General features: G+C 41.0%; 1 protein-coding gene across 2 annotated transcripts in view; it reads left to right on the top strand.

Annotated features, from left to right (window-relative positions):
- The first annotated feature begins 11,232 nt into the window (after positions 1 to 11,232).
- Positions 11,233 to 15,108, top strand: part of lekr1 (Leucine-, glutamate- and lysine-rich protein 1) — an 86,361-nt gene continuing 82,485 nt past the window's right edge. Inside the window, exons 1-2 of one of the 2 annotated variants that reach the window (XM_005474532.4) lie at positions 11,233 to 11,454; positions 14,191 to 14,273. In XM_005474532.4, coding sequence (XP_005474589.1) covers positions 11,451 to 11,454; positions 14,191 to 14,273 — 87 coding nt within the window. In that variant the 5' untranslated portion in view covers positions 11,233 to 11,450. The remainder of the gene's footprint in view (positions 11,455 to 14,190; positions 14,274 to 15,108) is intronic. The other variant, XM_005474533.4, reaches the window with a different exon arrangement.

The raw sequence follows: 15,108 nt of genomic DNA, 5'->3' as shown, positions 1-15,108 counted from the left end.
CCTTTTGTATTTGTAATGCTTTGGGTTTTCTTTTACCTAATAGAAGCAAGTCACCCAGAAATAATCAGTGCTCACCCTCAGCCTCTCTGACGTTTTTTCAGCACCAGTTATGGGTAGCACATCTTTAAGCTAAACTCACAGTGTAACTACAACCCATGTGCACACAGTGTCCTGGACACTAGATATTTGGAGCTTAGGAAAAGATCACTGTGGAAATTAAGGTTTGGATCAGGACTTTTTCCTAGCAAGTTATCCCAACTAGGCAGCATAATAATGACTAACCTTATGCTGTGCTGTTGTTTGATCATCTCAGATTTTTTGGCTGAAGTTGGGTCAGCCTGGTTTCTGCCTGTCAGGACTCTCATCACGAACTTTACTTCAGAACAGTATAAACCTCCTCTTAAATCTGTTTTGTGCTAATGCATTTATATTAGCTTAACCATACTGCTATGGCTAGCCAACAGGTAGCACATTAATATATTTCAATTACCCTCCAGACATTACTGCTATTTCGTTTTGCTTTCTTTTCTTCTTTTTTTATTGTTTTATTGTTTGTGTATGTCCAAAGTGATTGCAGAGACATGTTTTATTTTTGTTTTGTTTTTTTAGAACATCTTTACGTAGAACCTAGCGTGCTAACGTCTTGCTAACCTCCAGCTTGGCTAAACCATTAAACTTTCCTTTTTTGTGGCCACCTGGACGTTAAACTTTATTGTAACCTGGACGGGAAAGCCACAGTTTTCGTTTTATTAACACTGAAAGAATTTTTACAGTTTTCAACTCTCAGTGATGCCACAGTGTTTGATTTTGGGAACTGAAGGAGCGTTTGGACCCAGAAATGGCTAATGGTGTCAGACTTACCAGAATTGCAACAGATTTTGCTTTCGACACGACAACAGTTAGTTTTCTCAGTTCCCTAATGCTTTAGGAGTAATGTTAAAAGAGGTGATGGTGCACTACAGTGGTAAAAATGACCATGTCCCAACCTTTTTGAAAGCTGTTGCTGACATAATGTAAATTATTGTGAATTGTATGTAGTCTTCAGATGATTTGGAAATCATTTTATTCTGTTTTTAATTACATTTTACAGTCCATAACTGTATGCTCCCTGTTTGTTCATGCAGAATACTAGTATGTGTTATTCCATAAATGCTTCTCCTGCTTCCTATTAAGACAACAAGACATTTATCATTAGGACGCTCCTCCTCTTAACCACTCACGAATGTGGCTTTGATAATCTGCCATCTCTCTAGTTTCTTCTTTCTGTCTCGCTTTCTCATGTGTCATTCATGTGTCATTCTCCCCAAGAGCCCAGAGATAGTTTTAATGGCTGGGCGTGTCCATGCTTCACATGCAAATGTGGGTAAAGTAACGACCAGGCAAAATTAAGAGAAAAAAAAAAATTCAAAACAAATGCCTAATTAGTAGCTGGGGATTCGAATGGAGCCAAAAGCACCGCAGCCAATATAGCAAACACTTTTGAGAGGGGGAGTAGAGGGGGAGTAAAGGGGGGTGATGTAAATGTCAGGTTTTAAAGATGTGTTAATGTGCACTTTCTGGTACAGAGAAAGCATTCATTGGTTGGCTTAGGGGGCTTTGTGTGTGGAAGCAAATGCTCACATCCGTGTGTGCCGTGTCAGCTCCTTCTTATGTGTGTCTAGCAGTATGTGTTAATTAAAAACGAAACGCAGAAAGCATTACCAAAGGGGGAAAGGATGTGGGATGGCTTAAATGCAGACACCTTGCTTAGCCATGCAAAAGATCAGACTGACAGTGTCAAGTTCAGCTTTCACTGGTAGAATTCATGATCAAAGGATTATAATCTGATCCTGGATCGCAGCCTGGCATGAATTAAAGATTAATTTGCCGAACGTTAAATACAAAGAATGGATCGGGCAGGTATAGCTGTGCAAACATACAGAAACAGAGGGATGTGCTTAAACGCAGCCCCGAACAGCTTCTTACACTTTCCAGCGCTGTGCCGAGAACGGAAATTCTATGCCTGCATGTTGGTAGCCCCACCAAAGTCAGTAACAAAACAATATGAGTAGCAAAATTAAAATGGGTGTTTTTTTTCTCCTTTTTTTTTTTTTTTTTTTTTACATAAGCAGGGGGCAAATCCCTGAATGCCTTCCAAGATCCCAGTCCTAATAAACTCTCCTCCGGTCCCTGCCAAGTCTAATTTGTTCTCTGCTTGTGTTTCTGTACAGCAAGATCTTGATTAAGACACACACCCCTCCACAGGGCCAGACCAACTCCTTATCTCACAGCACGGAAGTGAGGAAGGAACCGTCAACACTGACATAATGGGTGGGCCACTTGCGACATGAGTCAGCCATGTTTTGATTTAAGCACTTTTCCATTAGCTGTGAGGTTTAAAGACTTTGTTTTATTTATGTATCTGGAGAATAGACATTACAACACTGATACAAATTTAGGGATGGATGCTGTATTAAAACTATTTCTGTCTTAAGACTGTACAAAGGGCTGTGAATGTGGGCATCGATTGCAGTGTCACCCATTGGTTTGTGTTGGACCATTTTCATTTGGTCATCGCCATCTCAGCGAGAAGTGTATATCTGGATAATTCTATTCAATCAAATTTTAAAAAAAATTTATAACACCAACGGTCACTTTAACTCACTTTATTTGTTAAGGTAATGAGCGAACTTCAACTATCAGTAAGCACTTGGCGACAGTGGAAAGGAAAAAATCGATTTTTAACAGAAATAAACGTGCAGGAGAACCAGGCACAGGGAGGGGCAGACATCTGCCGCGACCGGCTGTGGGTGAGGGGAGGGAGACGGGACAAAAGACAGACTGTGGAAGAGATAAGAGTGTGTAACTGGTGTGTGTCACTGATTTGAGAAACATGCCTCTATTTGAGGTCTTATATCTACCATTAGCATGCTGATCAGACAAACTGAATTCATTCAATAAAACCATAACAATCTATGGAAAAAGTAAATAGACGTCCAGTAGCTATGAGAGGAATTGGTGCTTTTTGAATGGGAGCATATTGGAGGCAGAGTGGGGAAGCAGTTGGCCTGCTCAGTCCACTGGTAAAACAAAATGTTTTATACTTCAGCAGATTAAATAAAGAAGATAACGTGTTAATCAGCTAGCTTCCCCTTGTTTTGAGTCTTTATCTTACACTAAACTAACTTCCCCTGGCTTTAACTGTGGCATGGGAGAATATTATCAGGCTTCTCATCAGTGGCTGAAGACTTCAAGAGAATGGGTCAGGTGTAATCGAGTGATGAAGGAGAAATAAGAGGTAGGAGGATGTGGGCAGAAGGATGTAAAACGTGTGGAGGATGAGAAGTGCTCCTCTGCTGCACGCCTCTTCCTTTCAGCAGGGGTGGTCCTCCTGGTTAGATAACCCCGGGCAGACAGCCGTGGATGATAGAGATCAGTTTGAGATGACAGACTGGAGTGCTGCCTGATACACACACAGATGCACACAAAGTAATGAGGTGAAAGTTAAAAAGACATTGTGCAGAAAGAAAAAGTGTGCTCTATTAATGTTTTTTTGAGTATAATTGAGGAAATGAGTTTTCTTTTCTGTCCTCCAGTGCCGGAGCCTTTACCCATTTTCATTGCTTTCCACTGCGAGTTGAGGAAAGATAAGCAAATCAAGAAAAACACTTTTTTAATGCTGTCACAATCGCAGCACCAATGCCAAAGGACACGTTGGGTCTATGTATAAGGCACCATCAGCTATGACAAAATGAATCTCAAATTATAGCAGTTCTTTGGTCCTTTTTTCCATAATCTGGATTTTCTCCAAGGGGAAGCTGACTCTTCTCTAGCCTAAAAATCCAGTGGAGTGCTGCTGTGTTTGAAGTTTCTCCCATCTCTGTAGCTCAGTCAGAGCAACCATCCATCCATCCTTCTTAGTCATCTCTTACTAAATGGGCTAGTTGTTGCTTTTGGGTGGTTGATCAGGAAAAGTGTTGGTTATTTTTCATTTTTTGCCAATAATGTGCTCGTGGTGACCCTTCAGTCCCGATCTAATTGATTTCTACTGCAGGTGAACTCCACTCAAAGATGACCAAAAGAAAAGCAAGGCAGATGAGTTAAATTTCAAGTAACGCAGCAAAGATTCTGAAAAGTTATATAAATGAGATACTTGGGATTTTCTTCTTTAATAAATTTGCAAAAACGTTCTGAAGAAACTTAAACTTTTTGGTTATGTGGCAATCCCTTATGAGAGGATATTGCTAGTTAACTAACCATGGTGATCTATCTGGATACATGGTGGTGCTTTTTAATATATCTGTAGTTTTAAATGCTTCACCTGTTGTAAAATCTGTCAATTTATGTTTTGTGTTTGTTTTGTTTTTCACAACTTCCTTTCCTTTTCATGCTGTGCATTTATTTATAGACATATAAAGTAGACAGAAACCAAAATGAATGGTTCATATTATAGAACATTCAGGTGTAATTTTGTAGAACAGACGTTGTTTTCCTTGCTCTTTGCTGACTAGGAAAAGAAATTGTGGTGCGCCTCAGGGCTCCATCTTGGGACCCTCTCTTTTCTGCCTGTACATGTTGCATATTTGGTTCAAGTAACACCAGACGCTTGAATTCACAAATCCCCTGACTTAAGAATGGATCTGTGCTTTTCAACCTGTGTATAAAGAATAATAATGTGAAGCTCACTGTAGATGTTATGATTTGAAAAGTGTGACATATCTCAATCTGTGAAGTTTGATTTTTATTGCAGGCTCACTGTCAAACTAGATTTACTTCATATTCATTCAAAAACCACATTTATTGTCAAAACAGTACTCCATCTGTTAAAATGTATATACATTAGGTCTGTGGATGACAGGTTCCTTTAATCTAAATAGTCATCACAGTGGCCTAACATCTTTTCATTGCTTCACTGATACTTGAACTTTTGTATTCCTCAGGCGTTTGTGAGCTGACACGAGTGACAACAGACTAAAAAAATTTGTTGTTCCGACTGGATTTTAGATGCCATTTAAAAATGTTAAGTAGTAAAAAATACATGGTATTTAACTCAAGCAGGATAGCTACACATTTGTAGTGTAGTGTAATGTGTGAGTGTGTAGTGTGAGTGCCTCTCTCTCCCAGAGGTCATTGTCTCTGGGCTCCGAGGGCTCGGACTCGGCTTCTCAGTGTGTCTTCGCTAATCTGCGTTAATTGTGTCTCGCCGCCAGCTCACTCACAGCCACATATACATGCATACACTCCTCATCTCCCGTACTTGCTCTCTCTTCTCCCCTGCTCTCTTTGTCTCTCTGTTTTCTCAGGAGACCATAATCGTAGCTGCCTCAGGGTCGCTGGCTGTGCATGTGTGTTACACGGTGTTACCCATACTGCTGAGAAAGAGCTCCAAGGACTCCCTTTACAGCTACAGCGCAGACAAAAAAACGCTTCGTGACTTACAGCAAAAGGGTTTTCCAAAGCAAGAGTCACCTGCCACACTCATCACACACTTCTCCCCGTTCTGCAACTGTGACGCATATCTTCCTAGTGTTTCATCTGTCATCACACGTCAGGATCTGCGGTGATGCAAGAGCTCAGCAGACATCCTGAATCCAAACTACTTGAACAGGCTCGTAGCAGTTTAAAGGTCAGATCTTTTCTTCTTCTTCTTTTGTACATTGAGGGACTACTAATAACTTTGGTGTGTTTTCTGTTTTGTTTTGTTTATTTACTTTTGGTTTTCCACCTAGATAGGCTTTTCTTTCCTTACTGCTCAGATCTTACTCTCAGTACTGGGCTTTAATTGAATTAAAGTCAGTTTCATTCAATTTACAGTCAGTCAGTTTAATCAACGTCAAATCACAACAACAGTTGCCACAATAATACAGAGAAAACCCCATCAATCAGACAACCTCCTATGAGTAAGCATTTGGCAACAGGGGGAAGGAAAAACTCCCTTTTAACAGGAAAAACCTCCAGCAGAATTAGGCTCAGGGAGGGAGGGGCAGCCATCTCCTGACCAGTTGGGGTGAGGGGAGGGATACAGGACAAAATCCTACATTGCCAAAGCACACTCCATCCATACATCCTTCCATCCATTTTCTGTGTCTTATCTGAGTACTGCCTGTCCACACTGTCTTCATGAAACATAGCCTTATGCCACTCCCTTGACCTAAAAATGACTTGACAGCACATGAAATACTTATTTTTGGTTAAGCTTCAAAATAAGCATTTTTCACAGCACAGTAAATCTAAAGTAGTAACAGTACCACACGGGCAAAAACTGTAATCACAAAGCACGTTAGTGCACATTTATATGGAGCTTTTCCCACAGCTGCAATGCACAGTAAACAACAGTTATGTGACACACACACACACACACACACACACACACACACACACACACATGACAACCTCAAAAGAAAACTGTCAGCACCGTGGTTTGTTCTTGTGGTAGATTTAAAAATGTCCTCTGCAGACTTGTAAGCAGTCATAGGTAGATATGACAATCACCTTAAATATGAACCTTAGGTTGACTATTTTTTAAGTGCACTAGAATAGGTGGCGTTTGTATCGGCGTGTGCGCTGCATTGCACTCTGTTCATTGTCACTCGCTAGAAATGCCTCCTCCAGAAAATAATCTCCTACAGACATGACAATATTATAAAAAGAAACTTTATTTCCTTTTGTCTTTTCAAGCTTAGAAGAAAATCAATTTAACACGCGTTTTTAAATACTGTAGCTAATGGTTATAAAATATGCAGTAGCTGTTGGAAATACACAAGAAAATGAAAGGAAATATCAATCTGAATGACCGAATGGGAGCAGGAAGCAAATGAAACAGGCGTAAAAACGAACCTTTTGTTTAAGCAAACAATCCAAAAATAATTAACTTGATTAAGATCCAGTGTTTAGCTGTCCCCGCCTGCACCCTCTAAAATAACACGTCTATTTTAAATCTCAGGCATCACGACTAAGTGTTTTAAATGACAATTGTGGTCAGTAGTCATTATAATTGCAGTGATGTATGTCAAAGTGAACTCTGTTTAACCCCACAACGGCGTTCATTTATTCAGAAGGCAGGCTGGCCTTACAGGACGAACCTGTTCCTGCCGAAAGGAACTCCGTGGAGTGTTTTGGCCCGTGTGTCACTGTGTGCAAACCCCACTGAGCTCATTAAACTGTTAATATCTGTCTTCCTCCTCACGAAACCTCAAACCTCACAAGATACTGTGCACCACCCTGAACACACACATATACAGAAGCACAAACTCCTACGCACATACAAAGCCCAGCAAAGCTTTTTCTGGCTAAATGCGTGCCTGGTTGCTTGCTTCGACGCACACACACTCACACACAGAGACGCACACATGCGCGGCTGCAGCACAGGCGCTCTTATTTAAACTGATGTGAGTGCTGTCACGACATCCGACCAGTCCTATTTGTTCCACAGAAGCCTTGGCGTGAGAGTGCAGGGTCACCCTACTGGCTCGCATGCAAATCCATTCAGCACACACACACACACAGAGCGAGAGAGAGAAAGACACACATGCACGGTCACTTAATAGACCCACAGATAAGCAAAAAGACAGAGAGAAAGACAGGCAGGCAACCAAAAATTCAAGCAGAAAGGGACCTAGAGAACCCATTAGGCTGAGAAAGAGTGAGAGACACACGGGAAGGGCCAAAGACAGACAGACACAGAGGCAAATCAGAATCACACACAGCGAAACTGGTAGATATATAGCTGGACAGATATGTCTATGGCAAACAATGGCTGAGGTAGTCCTTAAAAGATATCCCAAGCTGCTTATCTCACTGGTGGCTTCAAATGGTGGGATGAGGTACTGCAAGCATCTTTATTAGACTCCTGTGACTTTCAGGAAACTGCCTCCTGCCTCGTGACCGGTGCAGGTCGAGTTGGGTAAAAGGTTCAGCCATTTTTGTCAAAGATTTGCTCATGCATGTTTTAGGATGTGTGCCAGTGATGAACCATATCTGAAAGAAAAATTGTTTATTGTTCTTAGTGGCCAAAAACTCACTGGAGGTGACTTGTGACTATAATATAAATATGGGTAAACGGACACTCACCTTTAGTCAATCTCTCACAAAAGGTGTTCACGGTGTTGCCATTTAAATGTTTGAATAAGTGAAAAAGGACAGTTTTATAATAAAGTTCATTGTACCAAAGTGGAACATGGGAGCCATGGAAGCTGAACAGTTTGCCATATGGACAGACACATAGAGCAATACCTGCATTTAATTTAAGATGGAGGTGCCTCATTGTGTCGCATATGGATTGCAAATGGTGCAGAGTGCAAAGATGTTGGAGTCAGTTATGGAATAAATAAGTGATGGATTACTAATTACTATATATACAGTATAGACATGAGGATTGACTATAAATATATAAAATATAGGGTATAAAGATTTGTACAACAGAACAGTATAAGGAGCATGCTTTGATTCAACATATGATGTAAAATTTCCATACCTCTCGGAGTTTTAAAGAGTGTGTGTGTGTGTGTGTGTGTGTGTGTGTGTCTGTGTGTGTGTGTGTGTGTGTGTGTGTGTGTGTGTGTTTGTGTGTGTGTGTGAGAGAGAGAGAGAGACTCTAGGCCTATATCTGGGCCAGCATCTGTCAGAGTTTTGGGATTTTAAGGGACATCATCACCAAAGATGAAACTGGTATACAATGTAATCAGCTGAGTTATAAACAACAAGACAACCAAATGTGAGCCTCTGACTGACAATGGAAGTCAAAGCATCAGCTGCCTTAGCTTACAGTAACACCACAGCTAAGACAAGACTATACCCATCTATCAAAGAAGATGATTTGTTTTCTCTATTACTTTTTGGTAATGTTTTAGTATGACGTTCGCCCACTCAGAGTGGGCTTGCTAAAGGAACATGGCTAAAACTGCGATTTCTCTCTCCAGCTCTCCTATGTGGGGATCTGAAGCCTGATTTGCGCAAGAGCACTTGGGTATTTTAAACAACAGGTCTGCTGCTGTGTGCGTTTGGGGGGCTGGGGGGTTAACAAATAAGTGTTCTGCAGATCTTTCGTGAATCACACATGGGGGTTTTCTTCTCTTACTCAAAAAGGAAACAAGTGAGTGGATGGTTGACAAAACAGGACAGGAGAGCCAGCCACAGTGACGCAAGATAACAGGTGGACATGTCTTACGTTTACAAGGAGCTGACAATGCGTGATTAAGAGGAACAAAAGAACAAAAAAAACAAGCAAAGCTGCTCACGTCTCCACTGAAAAAAAAGTGTGTGGGATGGGAATGTTTGGCTTATCTCACAAAAGTTATATCCCAAAACATGAAAATAAAAGCCTGTGGTTATGTCTGTGGGACATTTGGCCATTTGGCAAGGTCTTTTGGTGAGTTCCACCTGCGTATTTGGCCTCGACATTTAATTTAATTTAATTTAATTTAATTTTATTTTATTTTATTTTATTTATTTATTTATTTATTTATTTGTTGCTGCCTAGCCTAAATATGTCTGGCGTGACAATATTAGTCATTTCGTGCCAAAAAAAGAAGAGTGGGTCATATTCACCCCTCCTCCCTTCTTTACTTGCACGCACAGATAGACGCACACACACGCACTTTCTCCTGTCGCCCCTCCCCCTCTCCTTCCTCCCTCACTGCACACACACACACACGCACACACACACGTACGCACGCAAGCAGACACTCAGCATGCTTCATTATACACTTGCCCACACAGCATAGCGTGCCGGAAACAGACTCAATAGACGCCAAGCTCCCGGTCCCTGCAGGCTCAGTGCCCCTAAAAACACTGGAAGCACCTTACCGAATTAGGTTAATTTGCCACAGAGACCGCCTCAAATGCGGTTCAAGGGTAAGCCAGACAGTTATGACAGGGAATGATTATTAGTCTTATTGTTAATATATTATAAATTACAGCTCTGGCCAGTTAACTGTGGCTGGGTTCAATTAGCAGATCAGGTCCTGTAGATGGACAGTTATGGCAGAGTTTAAATACACGTAAAGCAATAACTCGTGACGTGATAAAGGACTCAGCTGTGGTCACTTTGTGTTCTTGTGCTTATTTTCATGCCCTTGCCATGGGGGGTATTTGGGGATATGGTCAGTAGCAGAGACAAAGAGGAGGGGCGTCTTCTGTCTCCCCATTTTTGTTACGGTAGGGTGAGAGGTTTATTGTCTCTGCTTGAGTACATCCTTTCCCGCTTTTGTCACGATCACCACTCCAAGATCAACCCCCCCCCACACACACCACCATCACCACCACCACTTTCTTTCTGCTGCCGAGGCAGATAAACAGGCACGGAAGGGAGGTAGGCTAGACTTGAGTGGGCGAATGCAATTTGCATCAGAGCGACTGAGTCTGCACGATTCATTGATGGGTCCATAAATAGCGCGGCACGCATCCCAAATAAAATCAGACCAGGGATCTCACCCTGCCTCACGCTCTCACTCTCTATTAGGAAAGGCGACATTCACAAGTTTCCATCAGTCACGGGGAAAAAATACAATGATGACAGCAATGATGTCACGGGAATGGGCGCAAATGTAGGTCCAATGACATTTGTTAACCATTTACTAGTATGAAACAATGTGTCCTGTAAAAGCCGACCCCCTGCGGGAATGTCTGGCCGCTATTTCGCATTAGTTCTGAGGCAATGAATTACATGCACACATCCCAAACAGCGCATGGAGTGTGTGACCTGTGCATGCGAGCTGAAAAAGCTCGGATAATGTGACTTCACGGCACTGTGCGTGTCGCTGTTTTGCACACAATACCTCATATATGTCCTTTAAAAGTGACCCATTACATCTATGGTCTCAGATTAGGCCTACACGAGGAGATCAACGCCAGTTTCGTCTTCCTGTGTGGTGCTAATGAGTGAAGGCAGCTTCGTGTGGTAACTAGGTTAAAGTTTTAAACTGAATCACACAGAGTATCAGTAGTTTTGCTTCTTTCTTTTTTTTCTTCTTTTTTTTTGCCAAACTTGCCCATGTGAAACATGACACAGCTGGTCTGTTTATGCATTTAATATTTGTGTATTTTTTATTGTAGTCATACTTGCTTTAGTAATAAACTTATGTATTAAGCTGATATTTTTTTATTTGAAAATATACCCATGTATACATAATAAGTATGGTTATGGTTAAAACTAATTAAAAAACATGGATGAAGCATTTGTCTTAAATGTTGCTCAAGAGGTTAAAACAAAGCTGCTATAGCAACAAAGCAAATGGTTTCACAACTAAGTAACCGCTTAAAAACGTGATAGTGCGTGTCAAATGAAACAAAGGTCTCTAAGGTGGCTGCTTTTATTTTGGTAGACGATCGAGTATCCGGTGCTCGTGCTGGCTAACGTCGTGGTGATCTTTGGACGTTCTACGTGTAGTTACGTCGTAGCCATAGCAACAGCCAGCGCGTGTTAAACTTGTTAATGCCTTGTTGTTATTTTTACCTATTTTTCAGGCCAGATAATGGGTAGGTAGCAGTTTGTTCTTTACTTCTTTACATAGTCGACACATAAAAAAGTAACAAGGCTGTACATTCGTTTAACCCCAGTTAACTAGACCGAAGAAGAAGCGCACTGATTTGTTTCTAGTGTTAAGAGTTTTTTTTTTCTTTTTTAGCCTTAGTTAATTATTCTCTTTGACTCATCTCCTTCTGTTTTTTTAAATTACACTTTGTCACATACTGAAATTAAAAAGTAGCTGCACTCACTTTAGGTTTATGATTAAATTAGCTTTGCCTGCCTCTAAACGAGGCTGCATTCTGTACACAGCGGCTAAACACATCGCTAAGCTGATCCAGCGTTTAGATATGTGTCTGCCTTCATTAGTAATGCATGCTCAGTGCTGTCCAGTTTTTAATATTTTATTCAGATTCATTATATTATAGACGTTTCTTCGCGCCAGCTGCTGCAGGAATACAACATGGCGTTGTGTTTTGGGGGGGGGTCGTGGGAAAGCTGCAGAATAAGTTTTAGGTCTATGAGAACCTCTGAAATCTCATTCAAAACCTTCTTACAGCTCTGCAGATTTGGATGTTTTTCCAATCATGTACACATGCAGTTTGACGCTGTATTTACCAGACAACACGGGCATATTTTTGTCATATATTGTACAACTATTACAGACTTCATGCTGCTATACTTCTTAAGCAGACAGTAGTCTTGGTGGATTATTAAAACACAGTTATATAATCTCACCGTGCATCCTTCATGATGATGTTGGCTGAAGGCATATCTTCTTTCGCAGTAAAATGCTTTTTTTAATGGCCCTCGGTGCTTGTCTTTGTGTTATTTAAGCCCCCTGTGAGCCCTGGTGACTTTTTGTGTTGTTGTGTATGTTTCCTCTCATGATTCAAAGCTTACACCCGTGCTGAATAGATGAGTTTATGAACAGCTTGCCTCTCTCACATTAGATTGATTAATAGTCCAATCAGGGCTAAAGCAGGCAAAATGTCACAGGGGAACGGTTGTCATGCATCCCTTTATATCTGTGTCCACGAAAAAGGGTAGGCTGGCTTAATGCTGTCACAGGGCGTCACTAATTTATCTGTGTTGTGTGAGCCAGTGATTGAGGATCTCTGCTGTGTTTTAAATGCAAAGCCTAAAGCCAGCGGGAGGGCAATCAGGATATTAGCGTGCATGAGCATGAAGCCTGCTCTTTGGGCTCTTTGGTTGGGTTTATGTGTCTGCATTGCCGTGCGAGTGTGAAAGACACAGAGGGAGTACTCGTGCTTGTTTACATGCGAATGCTTGAAGGTTTTAGCGGGTGTATCGGTGCCAAACTGTCTGTCTTTGCATGGCTTCATGGATTACTTGCAGTTGTTGATGTTTGTCTGTCTGTTTGCATTGTGCTGCTGGCCAAATCCTTTGTGTCTGTGCTGTACGTTTTCCCATACATCTTCTCATTCAATATCTGCCAATGACCTGCAAAGTGCATTTAATGTGTGGCACATAGCAGGTCATCTGATGGGAGTGACCTCTGGGTCTGAGTTAGCCAGAGGTATCTAATTTGAGGTCAAGTGTTGGATTGGTGTGTTCCGTTCCCCTCACTAATGGCAAGCCGATAGATAAATGCCCTAAAAGCGTGCACTCGCACATAGACAGAGGCCCGGTTACGCTTGCGTTGCTGTTCTCCTCATGCGACCTTCTGCTTCCATTCCCGCATGACTGACTTTATCTCAGTGGCGTCTATTACACAACAGGGAAAAGACCTTATCTGGGACTGTAGCAACTACACAAACTGAGAGCAGAAGGCAGACAAATGATTGTTCTCTTGCATTACACCTATATATCACCTTCATCCTTAATAAACCATGACACACAGCACAGAAAGTTATTAGAGCCTTGATTTTTTGCAAAGTCCCCAGGCTTGAAAATTGTAACAGTTTGCAGTCGAGGACAGGCAAGTGTTTGGCTGTGAAGTCAAAATACCTCCAGCAGCAAAAAGCTGCTACAGTCTCTTAGCTTAATGCTGTAATCTGAACTGATTAATCTACTGAATAGAGTGTACCACAAATGGGTTTAATATGGTGGACATCACGCTAAGGGATTTGCCCTTACATTAACCTCAGAGGCAAAGTGCTATTCATCAGTTTAAAAGTACCACCCACTTTTATGCTGAAAACAACAGCCAAAATGCAGAAGCAGTATGTGAAAAACTAACTACACCCCATGATTCATTGACTTTTAGAACCACTTTTAGCAGCAATACCTTAAAATAATTTTTTTCTGTATGATTTTCTCACTTTCTCACAGCGTTGTGCAGAAATTCTGGTCCACTTTTCTTTATAACATTGCTTCAGTTAATTGTCTTGTTCAGCTGAGGTTGTACTCACCTGATTTCTGATTTTAAGACCTGATTTTTATGCCCCAATACATAAAACCACAAAAGTGAAAGAAGGTGTACTTCCTTTTCACTTTGCCTGCAGTAGCTCCATTAAAAAAACTCTCTTTCCATTAAAAGCTTTACTTGACCAACAAAATTACTCACAAACAATTTTTTAAAACTATTAGTCATCCAGAAATGTATTTTTATGTACCAATTTGCTGCTGTTCTCTGTTGAACCGCAGCTTGCATTGATTATTTTGGGCTGCTGGTCAAAAGAAGCAATTTCACAATGCCATCTATCCAATGTTATATGAAGGGTTTGATTACTTTATTCTCTTGAAAGTGAAAGACTAACTAGGCTAATTCTGCTTGTTTCTAGGAGACCAGGAGGTGGAGGAGAAAGAAATAAGCGCGGACCTTCACAGTCCTCTGATCTACCCTTTGCCTGAAGAGATTCAAAAGGTAATCACTACTTTGAAAGCTCCTGGAGGCCCTTCCTGATTATGTTGGTTAGAATTATATCTGAACACACAGATTCTAGTCTTAAGAAAGCAAATTTAAGGTATTTTCATTCTATGCATGTGTTTAGTTTGGACCGTACTGTACCTTTTAAAGCACCATGTTAATGAAACACCATCTTGAAACCACATATGTTGCTAACAAACGTGCTTCTTTTTACAACTCAGAAATGTAAATGTGTTGAAATTACATTTGTTGCAATGTGAGGTGTGCTTTGTCGCTGCACCCTCTCCATATGCTGCACTAATCCATATAATTTGAATAAGAAATGGAACAATGGTTCCTCTTGTAATCTTCCATCTGTTTTAACGTAAAGCTGGCTCTCAGTAACACGGCAACGGCAGCGTGTTGCTTTGTTTCCTTGTCAATGTGAGGTGGCGGTTGCATTTTCCCATATGATATGCCATATGGTATGAATATTAATGACCAGGGAATCTTGCTTGTTTTTCCTTTTTAACCACGAATCGCATTACAGTGGGGGAAATAATTATTTGACCCCCTGCTGGATTTGTGAGTTCTGCAGGGGAAAGAAATGAAAGAAATCTCTTCCAAAGAAATCAAGAGTTTCTCAATTCTATGGCAGTTTCATTTTAATGGAGAGAGACAGAATATCAAACAAAAATTTGGAAAAAAACACATACAAGTTATAGAGTGATTAGCATGTCATTTAGAGAAAAGTGTATTTGATACCCAAGTAAAAAAAAAACTTAGTACTTGGTGGAGAAACCCTTGTTGGCAAGCACAGTGGTAAGATTTTCCTTGTTGTTGGTCACCAGGT

Source organism: Oreochromis niloticus, linkage group LG14, assembly GCF_001858045.2.
Source record: "Oreochromis niloticus isolate F11D_XX linkage group LG14, O_niloticus_UMD_NMBU, whole genome shotgun sequence".
NCBI classification, from domain to species: Eukaryota; Metazoa; Chordata; class Actinopteri; order Cichliformes; family Cichlidae; genus Oreochromis; species Oreochromis niloticus.
Note: the sequence above shows the minus strand (reverse complement) of the source record. Positions and strands in the feature narration are given on the sequence as shown.